Here is a 13,606-nt window from a genome sequence, read left to right on the forward strand (position 1 = left end):
GAGGGGGAGAGAGGGGAAGGGAGGGAGGGGGAGAGAGAAAGAGAAGGAAAGAGAAGGAAAGAGAGAGAAAAAGAGAGAGAAAGAGAGAGAGAGAGAGAGAGAGAGAGAGAGAGAGAGAGAGAGAGAATGAATATCCCAAGCAGGCTTCGTGCCACCAGTGCAGAGCCCTGCGCTGGACTCAAACTCACCTGCTCATCTGCTCAAATGACCTGAGCAGAAACCAAGATCCAGACACTCAACCAACTGAGCCACCCAGGTGGCCCTAGGAGTTCAGTGACCTTCTAAAGCCAATCCATAAAACTCTAGGTGACCATGGATCCCAAATTAAGACCTTCTACATTACATGCCAAAAATGTGTGTTTCAACAGAATTTTTGGTATTATTTTTATCAGAATGACCTCTAAAGATTCTTAAATAATGATAAACTAGGGAACACTATAAATGCAAAATAAAAATGATGGCTGGTGTAATCCTAATGAATATACTTTAGATGAAGTGAATTTGGATATTACATCTAAGAAAAAAGGGTAGCAAAAGACAAAAATTAAAGAGATATTCTGCAAATTCTTTAAAAGACTGTCTACGTTAGCAGCGAATCTTAGTGTAGCAAATACATTTTTTTACTGCTAAGTTGAAGATGTCAGCAGTTAAAGACAATTCGTAAGATTAAGTCTCAAAAGTGACCTTGCAACTCCTCAGAATATAATTTTTACAGTGGTTGAAAGCACCAGTCTAGGAAACGGCTCTGGATTCTAACGACAGTTTTATCATTTACTAGCTACATGGCCTTGAGCAATTAACATCTCTGAGTCTCAGTTTCATTGTCTGTAAATAGAACAAATTGGTTCATAGAGTTGCTGTTATGATTATATGAGACAATACACGTTAAACACTTAGCACGGTGACAAGAGGTCAACAAATGGCAGGCATTAGTTATTAATTTCAATTAACTCATTTTTAATGTAGGTATTTATGGTTTGCAAAGTGTTACTGGCACATATGATCTCTTTTGATCCAACCTGGGGGTAGGAGCCTCATTTTACAGTGGAAGAAACTGAAGTCAAATGATTTACTCAAAGGCAATAATAAGTAGGAAAAGAAATTTGGGCTTAATTTGATTATACTAGGAACTAAAATGCAAAAGCTGAGAAGCTCTGCCTTTTAATGTTTTTTAAAAGTGTAGTTCAATATACATAAAATTTGCCATTTCAACCATGTTCAGTGGCATTAAATACATTCACATTGTTGCGTAATCATCATTCATCCCTAGAACTTTTTCTTCTTAAAAAAAATGTTTTTTTAATGTTTATTTATTTGTGAGACACAGAGAGACAGAGCATGAGTGGGGGAGGGTCAGAAAGAGAGGGAGACACAGAATCTAAGCAGGTTCCAGGCTCTGAGCGGTCAGCACAGAGCCTAACGCGGGGCTCGAACTCACAGACCCTGAGATCATGACCTGAGCTGAAGTCGGTTGCTCCACCGACTGAGCCACCCTAGTGCCCCTTTTTCTTCTTTTTAAATGAAATTCTATCAAACACAAACTCTCCATTCCCCCTCCCCCAAACTCCTGGGGATTTCTTTAGGTGCCTCAAGTGGAATCATGTGGTATTTGTCCTTTGTCATTGGCTTATTTCATTTAGAATAATATCTTCAAAATTCATTCTTGTTGCAGCATTTGTCAGAATTTCCTTCTTTTTTAAGGTTGAATAATACTCAGTTGTACTGCATACCACATTTTGTTTTATCCATTTATCTACTGACGGACATGTGGGTTGCTCCCCATGTTGTTTTGTTTTTTCAAAATATTGTCAACACTATTGATATTGGTTATCCAGTTTCTGATTATTCCCTCCTTTCCTTCTCTTTTATTCCATTTATTTTTTTTAAGAAAAAAAAATGCAAGTAAGTGGCTGATTTAATTCTGTAGAGTTGATATACACACCACTAAAACCACTTTATTTTGTGGCTATTTTTTGTAGGAGCTCCACCATGAATCAACACAAAGAAAAAGCCTGAAACTCAAATGAGCTTAATTTGATTTGGTAGGAGAGCAAACCATCAATTAAAATAATAAATTATGTGTAACATTATAAATCACATGCTATTTTAGGACTTTTAATAAGAGATAGTGGAAAGTTTCTGTTGTTGGACATTAAAAAAAGTTTTTCAGGGTTGACCTGGGAGGGAGAAAGAAACATTCCCTAAGTATCCAAAAGTCTGGAAAAACCTCAGTAGCTGACTCTCCTGAAGCCACTCCGGAGTGAGTGCTAACACACTACGAAGACCAAACTGCTGCTACACAAAGTAACCCTCGCCTTAACTGTGAGGCGAGATTAACCACAAGCTTCGGCACACAGTTCTCAGAAATAGCTCAACCACAATGGAAGGGAAGGACAACAACTCTAGAGACTTCAAAAAAACAGCGACGATTTAAGATGCGTTGAATCTTGTACTTTCGTGAATGAAGGTGTGCATGCAGGCTTGGATTTTGAGTACGTACTGGTACAAGGGGGAGATTAAAGGAAAAACAGCCAAATTACCGAAATCCAATTTTCTTAAATAATTCCAGACTACATACAGCCAGCGGGAGCGAAGAATGGACAGCCTTCTTTTGTGTGAACGGCTTTCGAAAAGAAACCTATAGTCACACGCAAATTTATTTGAAACAGCAACCCCAAAACAACAAACACGGGAGCTTGATCTCCAGCAGGACCCGCGAGGGAGTCCAAGCGTTTCCGGGCGACGGTTCAGAAGCTACAGACCGCCCTTCACCCAGAGCCTCCCGGCTCGGCTGTCACTCGGTCACCATAGACAGCTTCCAAGGGAGGACTGCACTTTCAGCTTCCCTCAAAGTTTACCAGAAATTCTCGCAAAGGGTTCTTTAATCCGCCCAACCCCCAGGGACACTTTCTGCCTCCAAGAACTGCTCCACAGCTTCACCCCACTATATCCCCGGTCACTTCGAGACCTCCAAGCACGCAGGGCGCGATTTCGCCCTCGCTTGCTTGCTTGCTCCCCAGGATGCTGGGGAAAGCGGCTCCGGAAAAGCAAACTTTCCGAGCTTTCGCGGAGGGCGGGAGGGCGCGCCGCGAACTCACAGCTGGTTGATGGCGTTCTGAGAGATGACCGCGTTGGCGGAGAAGTAAGGGATCATGTCGGGGCTACCGAGGTTGCAGGTGCAGGCGGGAGACGCCTTCCTCTCGCGGGCCAACGTGCTCAGGGTCATGAGGCCAGCTCAAGGCGCACAGCTCCGCATCCTGGCCCCTCCCGGCTCGGGCACGAGGCGATCGCGTAGGGTTCCGCGGGGCCAGAGGCGCGGGCAGCTCGGGAACCCCGCGTCCAAACTGGGCCCGCCGGGTCGCGCGGAGGCAGTCGCCGCAGCCCTAAGGCTCGGCTGTGGAGTCCCGGCGGCCGGGCGCCACCAACATCCCACCCCAACCCGCGTCCGGGGCGGGGCGCTGCGGCGGGGCGGGCTGAGTCCTAAGAGCAGAGAGGGTCGGCCCTTTCGGGCGCTCCGCCCCTGAGCTCGTGGCACCCACCGGATCACGCTGCGTGCCTCTCGGCGGGCGAGCGAGCGAGGGTCGGCACGAAGACATCGCGGCTCGTGTGAAGGAGTAAAGCGAGCCTGGGGTGAGCAAGAAAGGCTCGCGTTTCTTGGGACTGTTTCCACAGAAAGGTCCTGCTTATCTTGAACGGCTCTATACATTGAACCTCAAATCCCATTTTTCAAATGATCTTAAAACTTTAATAAAAGGTCGTACATTAACAAATGTAACGAATACTTACCAGCGGTTTTCTAGGTGTTAAGGGCTAGGGAAATTCGGTAAAAAACTAAATTTTTTTTTTAAAGCAAAACATCTGAAGTTATAATGGGGAAAAAAACCTATTTACATTGTCGATTACATCTGCTAACCCTTGTAAATAAATTTATAAAAGGCTTTCCTAACCATCCTCCAAACCAAGGACTCATAGCGTTAGCTGCACATATGAATCACCTGTGGGGATTTTAAACACTCCACTACCTGGCTACACCACAGACCAATCAAATCAGAGTCTCCTGAAGTTGGGATCCTAAACATCAATAATTTTTTCAAAGCTCCCCGGGTGATTCCAATACGCAGCTGTGGTAGACAGCTATTGTGCCAGATGATCTAGGAGAGGGAGACAGGCTAGAGAATATAACCTTACTTTACAGATGTGGAAATAAATATAAAGGGTCTAGCCAGATAACCTCATTTGTAAGTGACATCACTTAGATAGGAACCCTAGTTTTATGACTTCTGATCTAGGTTGGGCTTTTCCCACCAACCCTACATACCCTGATGCCTTCATGAGTTTAATCCTTTATCAATGTTGCTAACAACTCACTGAGCAATGCCTTTCACCTGACCAGGAACCAACTCTCTGAAAATCTCTTTTCTCTCCTGCATGCTATATAGTGGTTTACAAAAGGGGCTGACCTGGTGTGGGCACTCAGTAAAGTTAGCTCCCTTACCTCTTGCCCTTCCAGTCTCATCAGAACAAATATTTTCAGGTATGAGCATTTTGTGCTTTTTGAATACTTGACTAAACTATATATCAATAGAACTGTCAGGAGTTCTAGAGCTGGAAATTAATAATTTTAAAAAATGATTTCACTATTCTATTACCAGACAAGAGAGACTAAAATGAGGAAGAAGTCACTTTAAGACTCAACATATGCTAGAATCAAGAAGAAATATGTCTTTAATTTTTATTTTTTAATGTTTATTTTAGAGAGAGAGACAGAGCAAGCAGGGAGGGCAGAGAGAGGGAAACACAGAATCAGAAGCAGGCTCCAGGCTCTGAGCTGTCAGGACAGAGCCCAACCTGGAGCTCGAATCCACGAACCAAGAGATCATGACCTGAGCTGATGTTGGTTGCTTAACCTGAGCCACTCAGGCGCCCCTTAATTTTTTTTTAATGTTTACTTATTTTTGAGAGAGAGAGAGAGAGAGAGAGAGAGAGAGAGAGAGAGAGAGAGAGAGAACGAGCGGGGGAGGGGCAGAGAGAGATGGAAACACAGAATCCAAAGTAGGCTCTAGGCTGTCAGCACAGAGACCAACGTGGGGCTGGAACTCAAGAACTGTGAGGCACCCCAAAATGTGTCTTTGTTTTATATATACAATTTTTCAGATCTCTTTTTCTATTGGGAGGTTTGGCAATTTTCTAAATACTAGTAATTAAATAATCTAAATTATACATTCTATGCCTAAAACCAGAAACTCTTTTGTTAGTTTATCCTTCCATAAAACTTAAAAGTTGCTGGGGTGCCTGAGTAGCTCAGATGGTTAAGTGTCCAACTCTTGATTCCGGCTCAGGTCATGATCTCATGGTTGGTGGGATCAAGTTCCTAGTCAGGCTCTGAGCTGACAGCACAAAGCCTGCTTGGGATTCTCTCTTTCTCTTTCTCTGCTGGTCCCCAGCTTGTGCCAATGTGGGCGAGCATGCTTGCACTCTTTCTCAAAATAAATAAATAAAGATTTTTTTAAAAAACCTTATGGGGCGCCTGGGTGGTGCAGTCGGTTAAGCGTCCGACTTCAGCCAGGTCACGATCTCACGGTCCGTGAGTTCGAGCCCCACGTCAGGCTCTGGGCTGATGGCTCAGAGCCTGGAGCCTGTTTCCGATTCGGTGTCTCCCTCTCTCTCTGCCCCTCCCCCGTTCATGCTCTGTCTCTCTCTATCCCAAAAATAAATAAAAAACGTTGAGAAAAAAAAATAATTTTTAAAAAACCTTAAAGTTGTTGCCCAGGGATTTGAAATATTGCAAACTCATACTGGAAATAGGATTTAAGTTTCCTATGGATCTGATAATAGGAAAGAACCAGTTGGCAAGTGAAGAGTTAATGAAAGGTCTGGAGTCCAGTGCATCATCGTCTTCATCCATCTCTAGTAAGGAAAATGTTTGAAAGATTTATTCAGGCTGTGTCAGCAGGCACCCAAATGGCAGTGTAAGAAAAAAAAAAAATCTGCTGATACACCCCAAAATAAATTGCTTTAAATATCTGGCAAAGTTGCCAGTTTGAAACTTCTTCCAGGCTGTAATTTATTATAGCCTCCTGGCAGTGATCAAAAAAAAAAACGCAGCAGGCTCTTTAGAAGAGCACTGTTAAGGTGAGTCCAGTTCCTTTCATGACAGCAGAGATGGGATTTTATGGAAGTCAATACTAACTGATGCTGCTTACGGAAGACGATGGAATGTCATCTGTATCTGTCTGAAAAAGAAGTCAGCAGGAAATGTATCGTACTCAATTCACACTTAATATCTCTGGCATTTAAAAAACGCTAAAGATAAGGATTTCATAAATATGTATATCTGTCTTTTATAGATAGGTTCCTATAGTGACACTCCAGAAGTGCATAGTCCTTTGTTTCCCCTCAAAAGACCTCTGCCAGTGCCTCTTCAGCGAAGTCTATTTTAACACCCCCATCTAGGCCTTTTCAAAAGCTTTCAAAGTTAAATTCTTGCTTTGAACTGTAATATAGGAAATTGGGAAAGTGCTACAACGTGCCTCATAGGTTTTTAAGAAAAAAATGGAATCATCTTTGCAAAGTGAGGTACCTTTAAGGGAATAGATCTTTCTGCTACTGTTTTTAAAAGTTTAACAAATTCCTTTTCTTTTCACAATCTGCAGAGTGTCAAAATGTCAATCAATTTAGTTTCAGCTCAATTTAATCCTTTACTCTACACTGTCAGAAAACAAGGCTCTAGGGAGCAAGCTCTCTGTACCCAAGCTTCTAGGAATTCAAAAATGATTCTAAATTAGACTGAGCGACGTGAAATAAATGAAGCTAGTTTTCTACTCCACATGAAGTCCAAAGGGGCTTTTAAAAATGTGCACAAAGGCCCCGAAGAAAAATTGTTGCATTTCTTCACACTCCTGTTTGAGTTAGAAGATTTAAAATAAATTTTGTCATGTCATTTGCTGACCGTTTCAAGGCTCAGAAATATGAATATTCTATAATTTTTTTTAAATTTTTTTTTCAACGTTTATTTATTTTTGGGAATGAGAGAGACAGAGCATGAACGGGGGAGGGGCAGAGAGAGAGGGAGACACCGAATCCGAAGCAGGCTCCAGGCTCTGAGCCATCAGCCCAGAGCCTGACGCGGGGCTCAAACTCACGGACTGCGAGATTGTGACCTGGCTGAAGTCGGACGCTTAACCGACTGCGCCACCCAGGCGCCCCTGAATATTCTATAATGTTAATCTGGCTCTTGATAGCATCAGCTATGACCAGATTAAATTTTTATAGAATTATATGTTAAAAGCATTAACAAAATTTTAAAGTAATAGATGTCTCTTGTATCCATCGGTACTTCCATTACTATGCCTTCATGTGTCTCTCCATAAGATACAAACGCTGTAAAACTGTAAAACCAGAGACTTACTTGATCAATCGGTATTCCAGGACAGATATGAAAGTGCACTTAAGTGTGAGTGAAGGATGTAGGCATGTTTTTGCTGCTGTAACAAAATTTCATCATGGGTGGATCACTTGAAGGGAAGGTAGCTAATGAACTAAAAAGTGACAGTGTAAAGTGCCAAAAACAGTAGGCCAGAAACCAGAGAGGACCTAAGTTCTAGTTCTAACATGGCCACTTAATAAACTAAGATTTTGGCTAAGTCACTTATTTTCATCTGTAAAATGGGATAATAAAACCCTAAGGAAAGGTCCCCAAATCTGTTTTTGTGAGAGTTAGGAACCTTAGGAAAGGAATATCATTCAGCTTAGAAGTCCTGAAAAATACATTTAATCCACTTAAGATAAACAGTCATCTAGATGAAAGCAGTAGAGCCCAGCAGTTAAAAATCTCAATCTTGGTTTTATATATAAAATGGAATATTACTCAATCATAAAAAAGAATGAAATCTTGCCATGTGCCAACATAGATAGAGCTAGAGGGAATAAGACTGAGAAACAAGTCAGAGAGAGACAAATATCATGGTTTCACTCATGTGAATTTAATTTATGTGGAATTTAAGAAACAAAACAAATGAACAAAGAAAAAAAGAGACAAAAAACTAGACTCTTAAATACAGAGAACTGGTGGTTGCCAGAAGGCAGGTGGGTGGGGGAGGATGGGTGAAATAAAGGGGATTAACAATACACTTATCTTGATGAACCTTGAGAAATTTAAAGAATTGTTGAATCATTATATTGTACACCTGAAACTAATATAAAACTATGTTAATTATACTTGGAAAAAAATCCTAGCCTTGGAATTAACTGGATGGGTTTGAATCCTAGTGTCACCATTAGCTGTGTATTTTGGATAGTTATTTAATCTATGGCTCAGTATTAGTCCCTAATTTATGAAGTTACTGTGAGGATTAATTTACTCGCAGTATTAACATGTAAAGTGTAAAAGAGTGGCACAAAAATCTACTCTTTGGACTTAAGGGCTCTATAAACTTAAGAGAGCTAAGAGAAAGGTTAAGGAGGAGATTGCCCTTCAGGGATAAAATCAGAGAGTTGGAATCGCCAAAGAACAATCTTAGATCAGAGTGCATGGCTGTAATAAATCTTTTTATTTTATTTTTTAAAGATTTTAATTTTTTTAATGGTTTTTTTTTTAACGTTTATTTATTTTTGAGACAGAGAGAGACAGAGCATGAATGGGGAGGGTCAGAGAGAGAGGGAGACACAGAATCTGAAACAGGCTCCAGGCTCTGAGCTGTAAGCACAGAGCCCTACGTGGGGCTCGAACTCACGGACCGCGAGATCATGACCTGAGCCGAAGTCGGACGCTCAACTGACTGAGCCACCCAGGCGCCCCTAAAGATTTTATTTTTAAAGTAATCTCTACACCCAGTGTGGGGCTTGAACTCACAACCCCAAGATCAAAGGCATATGTTGTACCAACTGAGCCAGGCAGGCACCCCTAAATCTTTTTTATTTTTAAGTTTCTTTGCTTCTCTAACTCCTCCATTTATCTGATCTTTTGGTTGTTTCTCTGAGGTAAAAATTCTTAATAGGGAAAAGACCTATGTGCCTTTCTTCAGGTCATTAAGAAAGCTGTGTGTTGTGTGTGTTTCGTGTGTGTGTGTGTGTGTGTGTTGGGAGTGGGCAGGGGGACTCTGAAGTCTGTCTGGCAGCCTTGAGGTAAAGTTGACTGTACATTTTAATTTATGCACTGACGAAATTAAGATGTTGACTAGAAATAATCTTCTATGCTCTTTTCCACTAATCTGAAAAATAGCTAAAGCAGGGCGGGCAGCATTAAAATGTCAGTGAGTCTGATGTCAGAGTTATAGATTCTAGTGACTTTATCCAATGGGCTAACAGAAAGCTAGTTGTATTTGTTTGTATTTGGGATGAGAAGTTGAAGAATGAATGAAAATTAACATACATACAGATTTCGTCAGTGTACCACACCATTTCTTCTGGGAGTCTTCACTATTATTGTTTGCTAGGTAGCTAATTACATTAACTTAATATTGCATTCTGTAGTAATGTGAGATCTGCAGTGTTCACTACATTTTTATATTTATAACCTTTGAAATAATAGTATTACCTTATATAACTTTATTTAAAAAATACCTAGTCATAAGAAATATGATTATACCTGTCAGAAGACCTATTTGTATTTTTATGTTTTCTCTAAGGGCGTATCTACAGAAATAAATAGTAAATTAATCCCCTGAGTGTCAAAAGGGAGAAAACCAACACTTTAAAGAGTTACAAAACAAAAAGCCTGTTACCTGGAGTAGCACAACATTCTGTCTCCTGTTAATCTGTAAAACGCTAGGATAAAACTCTCAAGATAATACACACAAGTTCCAAACTTGTTGCCCAGACAGCACCAAGAGGTATCTCACTACACTTAGTCAAAGGCACTCTTCATACAATACAATAAACTAAACTCTGTAAACAAAGGCTCTTAAAAGCCATCATTTTGCAATCACCATGTGGCTAATAGTTTTATTTAAAAGAGTATCTGACAATAGTTTTAAACACTGGATAGAGCAATGTCACTGAACCCTTCTAGTCCTTTCCATGGAACTTTCCACCATAAGAGCAATGGGAATACTGAAAAGATCTGCATATCAACTCCATGAGAGGCAATCTCTAAGGCATTCACCCCCATGGTCTTAACCACCATATGCTCCAGTAGGAAAAGATGCTGAAATGCTGCTTTCTTCAGGTTACAAAAGCCCCACATGCTATTGTTTAGTAAAAATAATAGGCATTTATAGATCACTTTTCACATCCAACACACCTTATAAAACATTTAACCATTTCATCCCCATTCTATCTCTTCAAACAGTTGTTTTTTAAAAACTAGTTAAAAAAAGTAAAAGTAATACATGCTGAATTATTAAAACTTTTTTTCAGTATTCGGAAAGGTAAAATAAAAGTCACTCTTTCATTCCCATCGTCCTACTCCCAGGGATTGCTGTTAATATTTCCAGAAATGTTCTTGCATATGCAAATGTTAATATATTGAAGCTGCTGTTTTAGAAACACACATGCACACAAGCATAGAATTATATATATTATACATATTATTCTGCTTCTTGCTCCCCCCCCCCAAACTTATCACTATATCTTAGATGTTTTTCTATGTTTATATAGATTTGGCTCATTCTTTTAAAGGAGTTCATAGAGCTTTATTTTATAATTATATATAATTTATTTAAACAGTGCACTACTGATGGACATTTAGGTTGTTTACAATTTTTACTATTACATACAATATCACCATGAACATGTCTTTATGCATACATGTGAATATATTTCTTAGATTTACATCTAGAGGTGGAATTGGCAGTTAAAATATTTTAAACATCTTAGGAATTGGTAGATATGACCAAATTGCCCTCCTAAAAGGTTTAGTTTTTTTATTTTCCCATAGAACCTTAGCGCCTTCTCTCCTGTGAGCTATTAAATTAACTCAGGGTCCAAGATCCTCTTCTACGTCCCATCTTTTATATACTACATTAAGAAAAACCATATATGTATATATGCATACATATATGTGTATATATATATATATATGACACATGCTTAAAGAGAGAAACTAGAAAAATAGAGTAAATTATAAAGAAAAATATGTTAATTTTTAAAATTTACATAAATTTAATAATTTAAAAAATGTTAAAGAAAAATATAAAGAAAAACTATGTTAAGGATCATTGATTTCAAAGAATTACTTAGACTATAATAAATATAGGTAATACTTAAACTATTTTGAAGATAATATAATTTTAAATTCAGAAGATATTTAAGGATCTTGTTGATGCTAATGCTGTAGAACATACTGTAGGCAAATGAGCCAAATGTGGCCTTCAGTGTCCTGGAATGGGGTGAAACAAGAGATAGAAAAATAGAAAGTGAATCGGGGAATAACAAAAAGTGGAGGCTAGACGAGTTGAGGAGGTCTTGAAAATAAAAACATTAATTGACATTTGTTGAGCTAACATTCACTGTGTACCAGATCCTCTATTAAGAGTTTACATGCAGTATCTCACTTAATTCTCTCAAACAACTCTATGATTCTATTCTTATCTTTATGAGGCTCAGAGAGATTGAATAATTTGCTTACTGTTAGATAGCAGTATTTTGACCCCAGCCAGTTATTCTGGTTCCAAAACCTGTTTCCTTAAACCAGTATTCTACACTGTCTCCATGATGATGGAGGTTCACTACAGAACAGGTTAAGTCTGAAAAGTTCTACTGCCAACAGGAAGGACTCCTGGAGACCTTACTTACCTGACTGCACTTGGTATTTTCTCCTCTATTTGATCCTAGCTATGTCTAGCAGGTCCTGACAATAATAGGGACCTAAACTAATATTAAATATAGTACATCTTTTGGCTGTTGTATACCATCCTCTTGCTACCAAATTCCTCAGAATTCTGAATTTCAAACTAATATTCATCACAAGATTCTCTAAGGCATTCATATCTACATTTTGTTTCCCTCGTTTCTTTACTTGGTATCCTACGTGAAGGAGGCATTTAATGTATTTGTGGATAATAATGGCATCGTCATCTTATTTGATGTTTGAAATAAACCTACTAGCTAGGCAGCTATTATCATTCGTTGTGACAGTTAAAGAAAAACATGAACCAGACTAATATCTAGGTGATAAGAAGCTTAGACTCTAGGTGCAAATGTGTCTAATTCATCCTATATGTTGTTGATAGACTGACTGAATTCAGTTGGACTAATCCTGAATAGCTGTATGTCAGGCACTTTTTTTTTTAAATTTTTTTTTTCAACGTTTATTTATTTGTGGGACAGAGAGAGACAGAGCATGAACGGGGGAGGGGCAGAGAGAGAGGGAGACACAGAATGGGAAACAGGCTCCAGGCTCTGAGCCATCAGCCCAGAGCCTGACGCGGGGCTCGAACCCACGGACCGCGAGATCGTGACCTGGCTGAAGTCGGATGCTTAACCGACTGCGCCACCCAGGCGCCCCTGTCAGGCACTTTCTAAGATACTATCAAAATGACTTAAGAGTTAAGTACTTTTATAATAGTTCCTTACTCAGAATCCCCAAATAGTTCCTTATTCCCTTTCAGAACAAGTCCAAACTCTTCCTTCGGGCCTCCAGATCCTCCTTAATTTAAATCCTACCATAATTCAGTCATTATGGCATGTTACCCACAATTCCATTCCTTCTCAGACACAATCAGTGTAACTATTTTTTACCCATTCTCCCAAAATAAATCTTTGCTATTATTAGGTGGTTTCTATCCTGTCCTCCTGTATCTGAGTCTCATTCTCTTCTCTGTTCAAGTTGTCCCTCTCTGAGACCACTTTCATCTAGTCTTTCAAATTATCCATATAAAACCTATTTCTCAAGATCTAGTTTCAATTCTCAGCTTTTTCAATAATTAGAAACTCTACAGGGTTTTCACATTTATCCTCACTTGATTCTCATTACAATCCTGTGTATAGGTAAGCAGAGCTAGCTGGGATTATCAGCTTCATTTTACAGATGAGGAAACTGAAGCTCAGAAATTAGGGGACCCGCCCAAGTTTAAATAGCACGTGTCAGAGCTTGGATTTGAACTTAGCTCTTCTAGGGGCACCTGGGTGGCTCAGTCAGTTAAGTGTCCAACTCAATTTTGGCTCAGGTCATGATCTCATGGTTCGAGAGATCAAGCCCCACGTTGGACACTCTGCTGACAGCACACAGCCTGTTTGGGATTCTTTCTCCCTCTCTCTGCCTTTCCCCTGCCCCTTGCTTGCATGTGCGTGCTCTCTCTCTACAAACAAACAAACAAACAAACATTTAAAAAAATGAACTTAGGTCTTCTGGTTAAGTCCAATGATCAATTCCTAGTTTATAGTATGCTATGACACTTTTCTAGTTTCTTTGGAATTTATAATCTATATCATTATTCAAGGTTTTTACTCTCTCTTTTATGCCATATAGCTTATCTTTTGTGGGAGCAAATCAGACACAGTAACTCTCTCTGGTGGTCTTCATAGAGCCTAGTACAGTGCTAGGTTGGTTGGTTGATCCAACCTTATACCACACCCTGCTGTAGTTTTCTTAGGGCTCTAGATAAACATTTCCTGAAGGAATCAATACATTAGTGATCTCCCTCACAGCTGGTATAGGTATAAGCTG

At 39.7% G+C, this 13,606-nt stretch overlaps 1 protein-coding gene and 1 long non-coding RNA gene across 7 annotated transcripts in view; one reads left to right on the top strand and one right to left on the bottom strand.

The window, feature by feature from the left end:
* The window catches only part of LOC121017265 (uncharacterized), a 12,650-nt gene extending 10,553 nt beyond the window's left edge, over positions 1-2,097 (top strand). The window contains exon 2 of the long non-coding RNA XR_005784693.1: positions 1,980-2,097. This is a non-coding gene — a long non-coding RNA (uncharacterized LOC121017265). The remainder of the gene's footprint in view (positions 1-1,979) is intronic.
* The window catches only part of SSH2 (slingshot protein phosphatase 2), a 252,213-nt gene that overhangs the window by 104,351 nt on the left and 134,256 nt on the right, over positions 1-13,606 (bottom strand). The window contains exon 1 of one of the 6 annotated variants that reach the window (XM_040455431.1): positions 3,099-3,367. The exons of 4 other annotated variants lie outside the window; for them this stretch is intronic. In XM_040455431.1, the coding sequence (XP_040311365.1) occupies positions 3,099-3,226 (128 nt within the window). In that variant the 5' untranslated portion in view covers positions 3,227-3,367. Of the gene's footprint in view, positions 1-3,098; positions 3,376-13,606 lie in introns of those variants that run through there. One more of the 6 variants, XM_040455434.1, reaches the window with a different exon arrangement.

Source organism: Herpailurus yagouaroundi, unplaced genomic scaffold, assembly GCF_014898765.1.
Source record: "Herpailurus yagouaroundi ecotype Mexico unplaced genomic scaffold, PumYag 215, whole genome shotgun sequence".
Taxonomy (NCBI): Eukaryota; Metazoa; Chordata; class Mammalia; order Carnivora; family Felidae; genus Herpailurus; species Herpailurus yagouaroundi.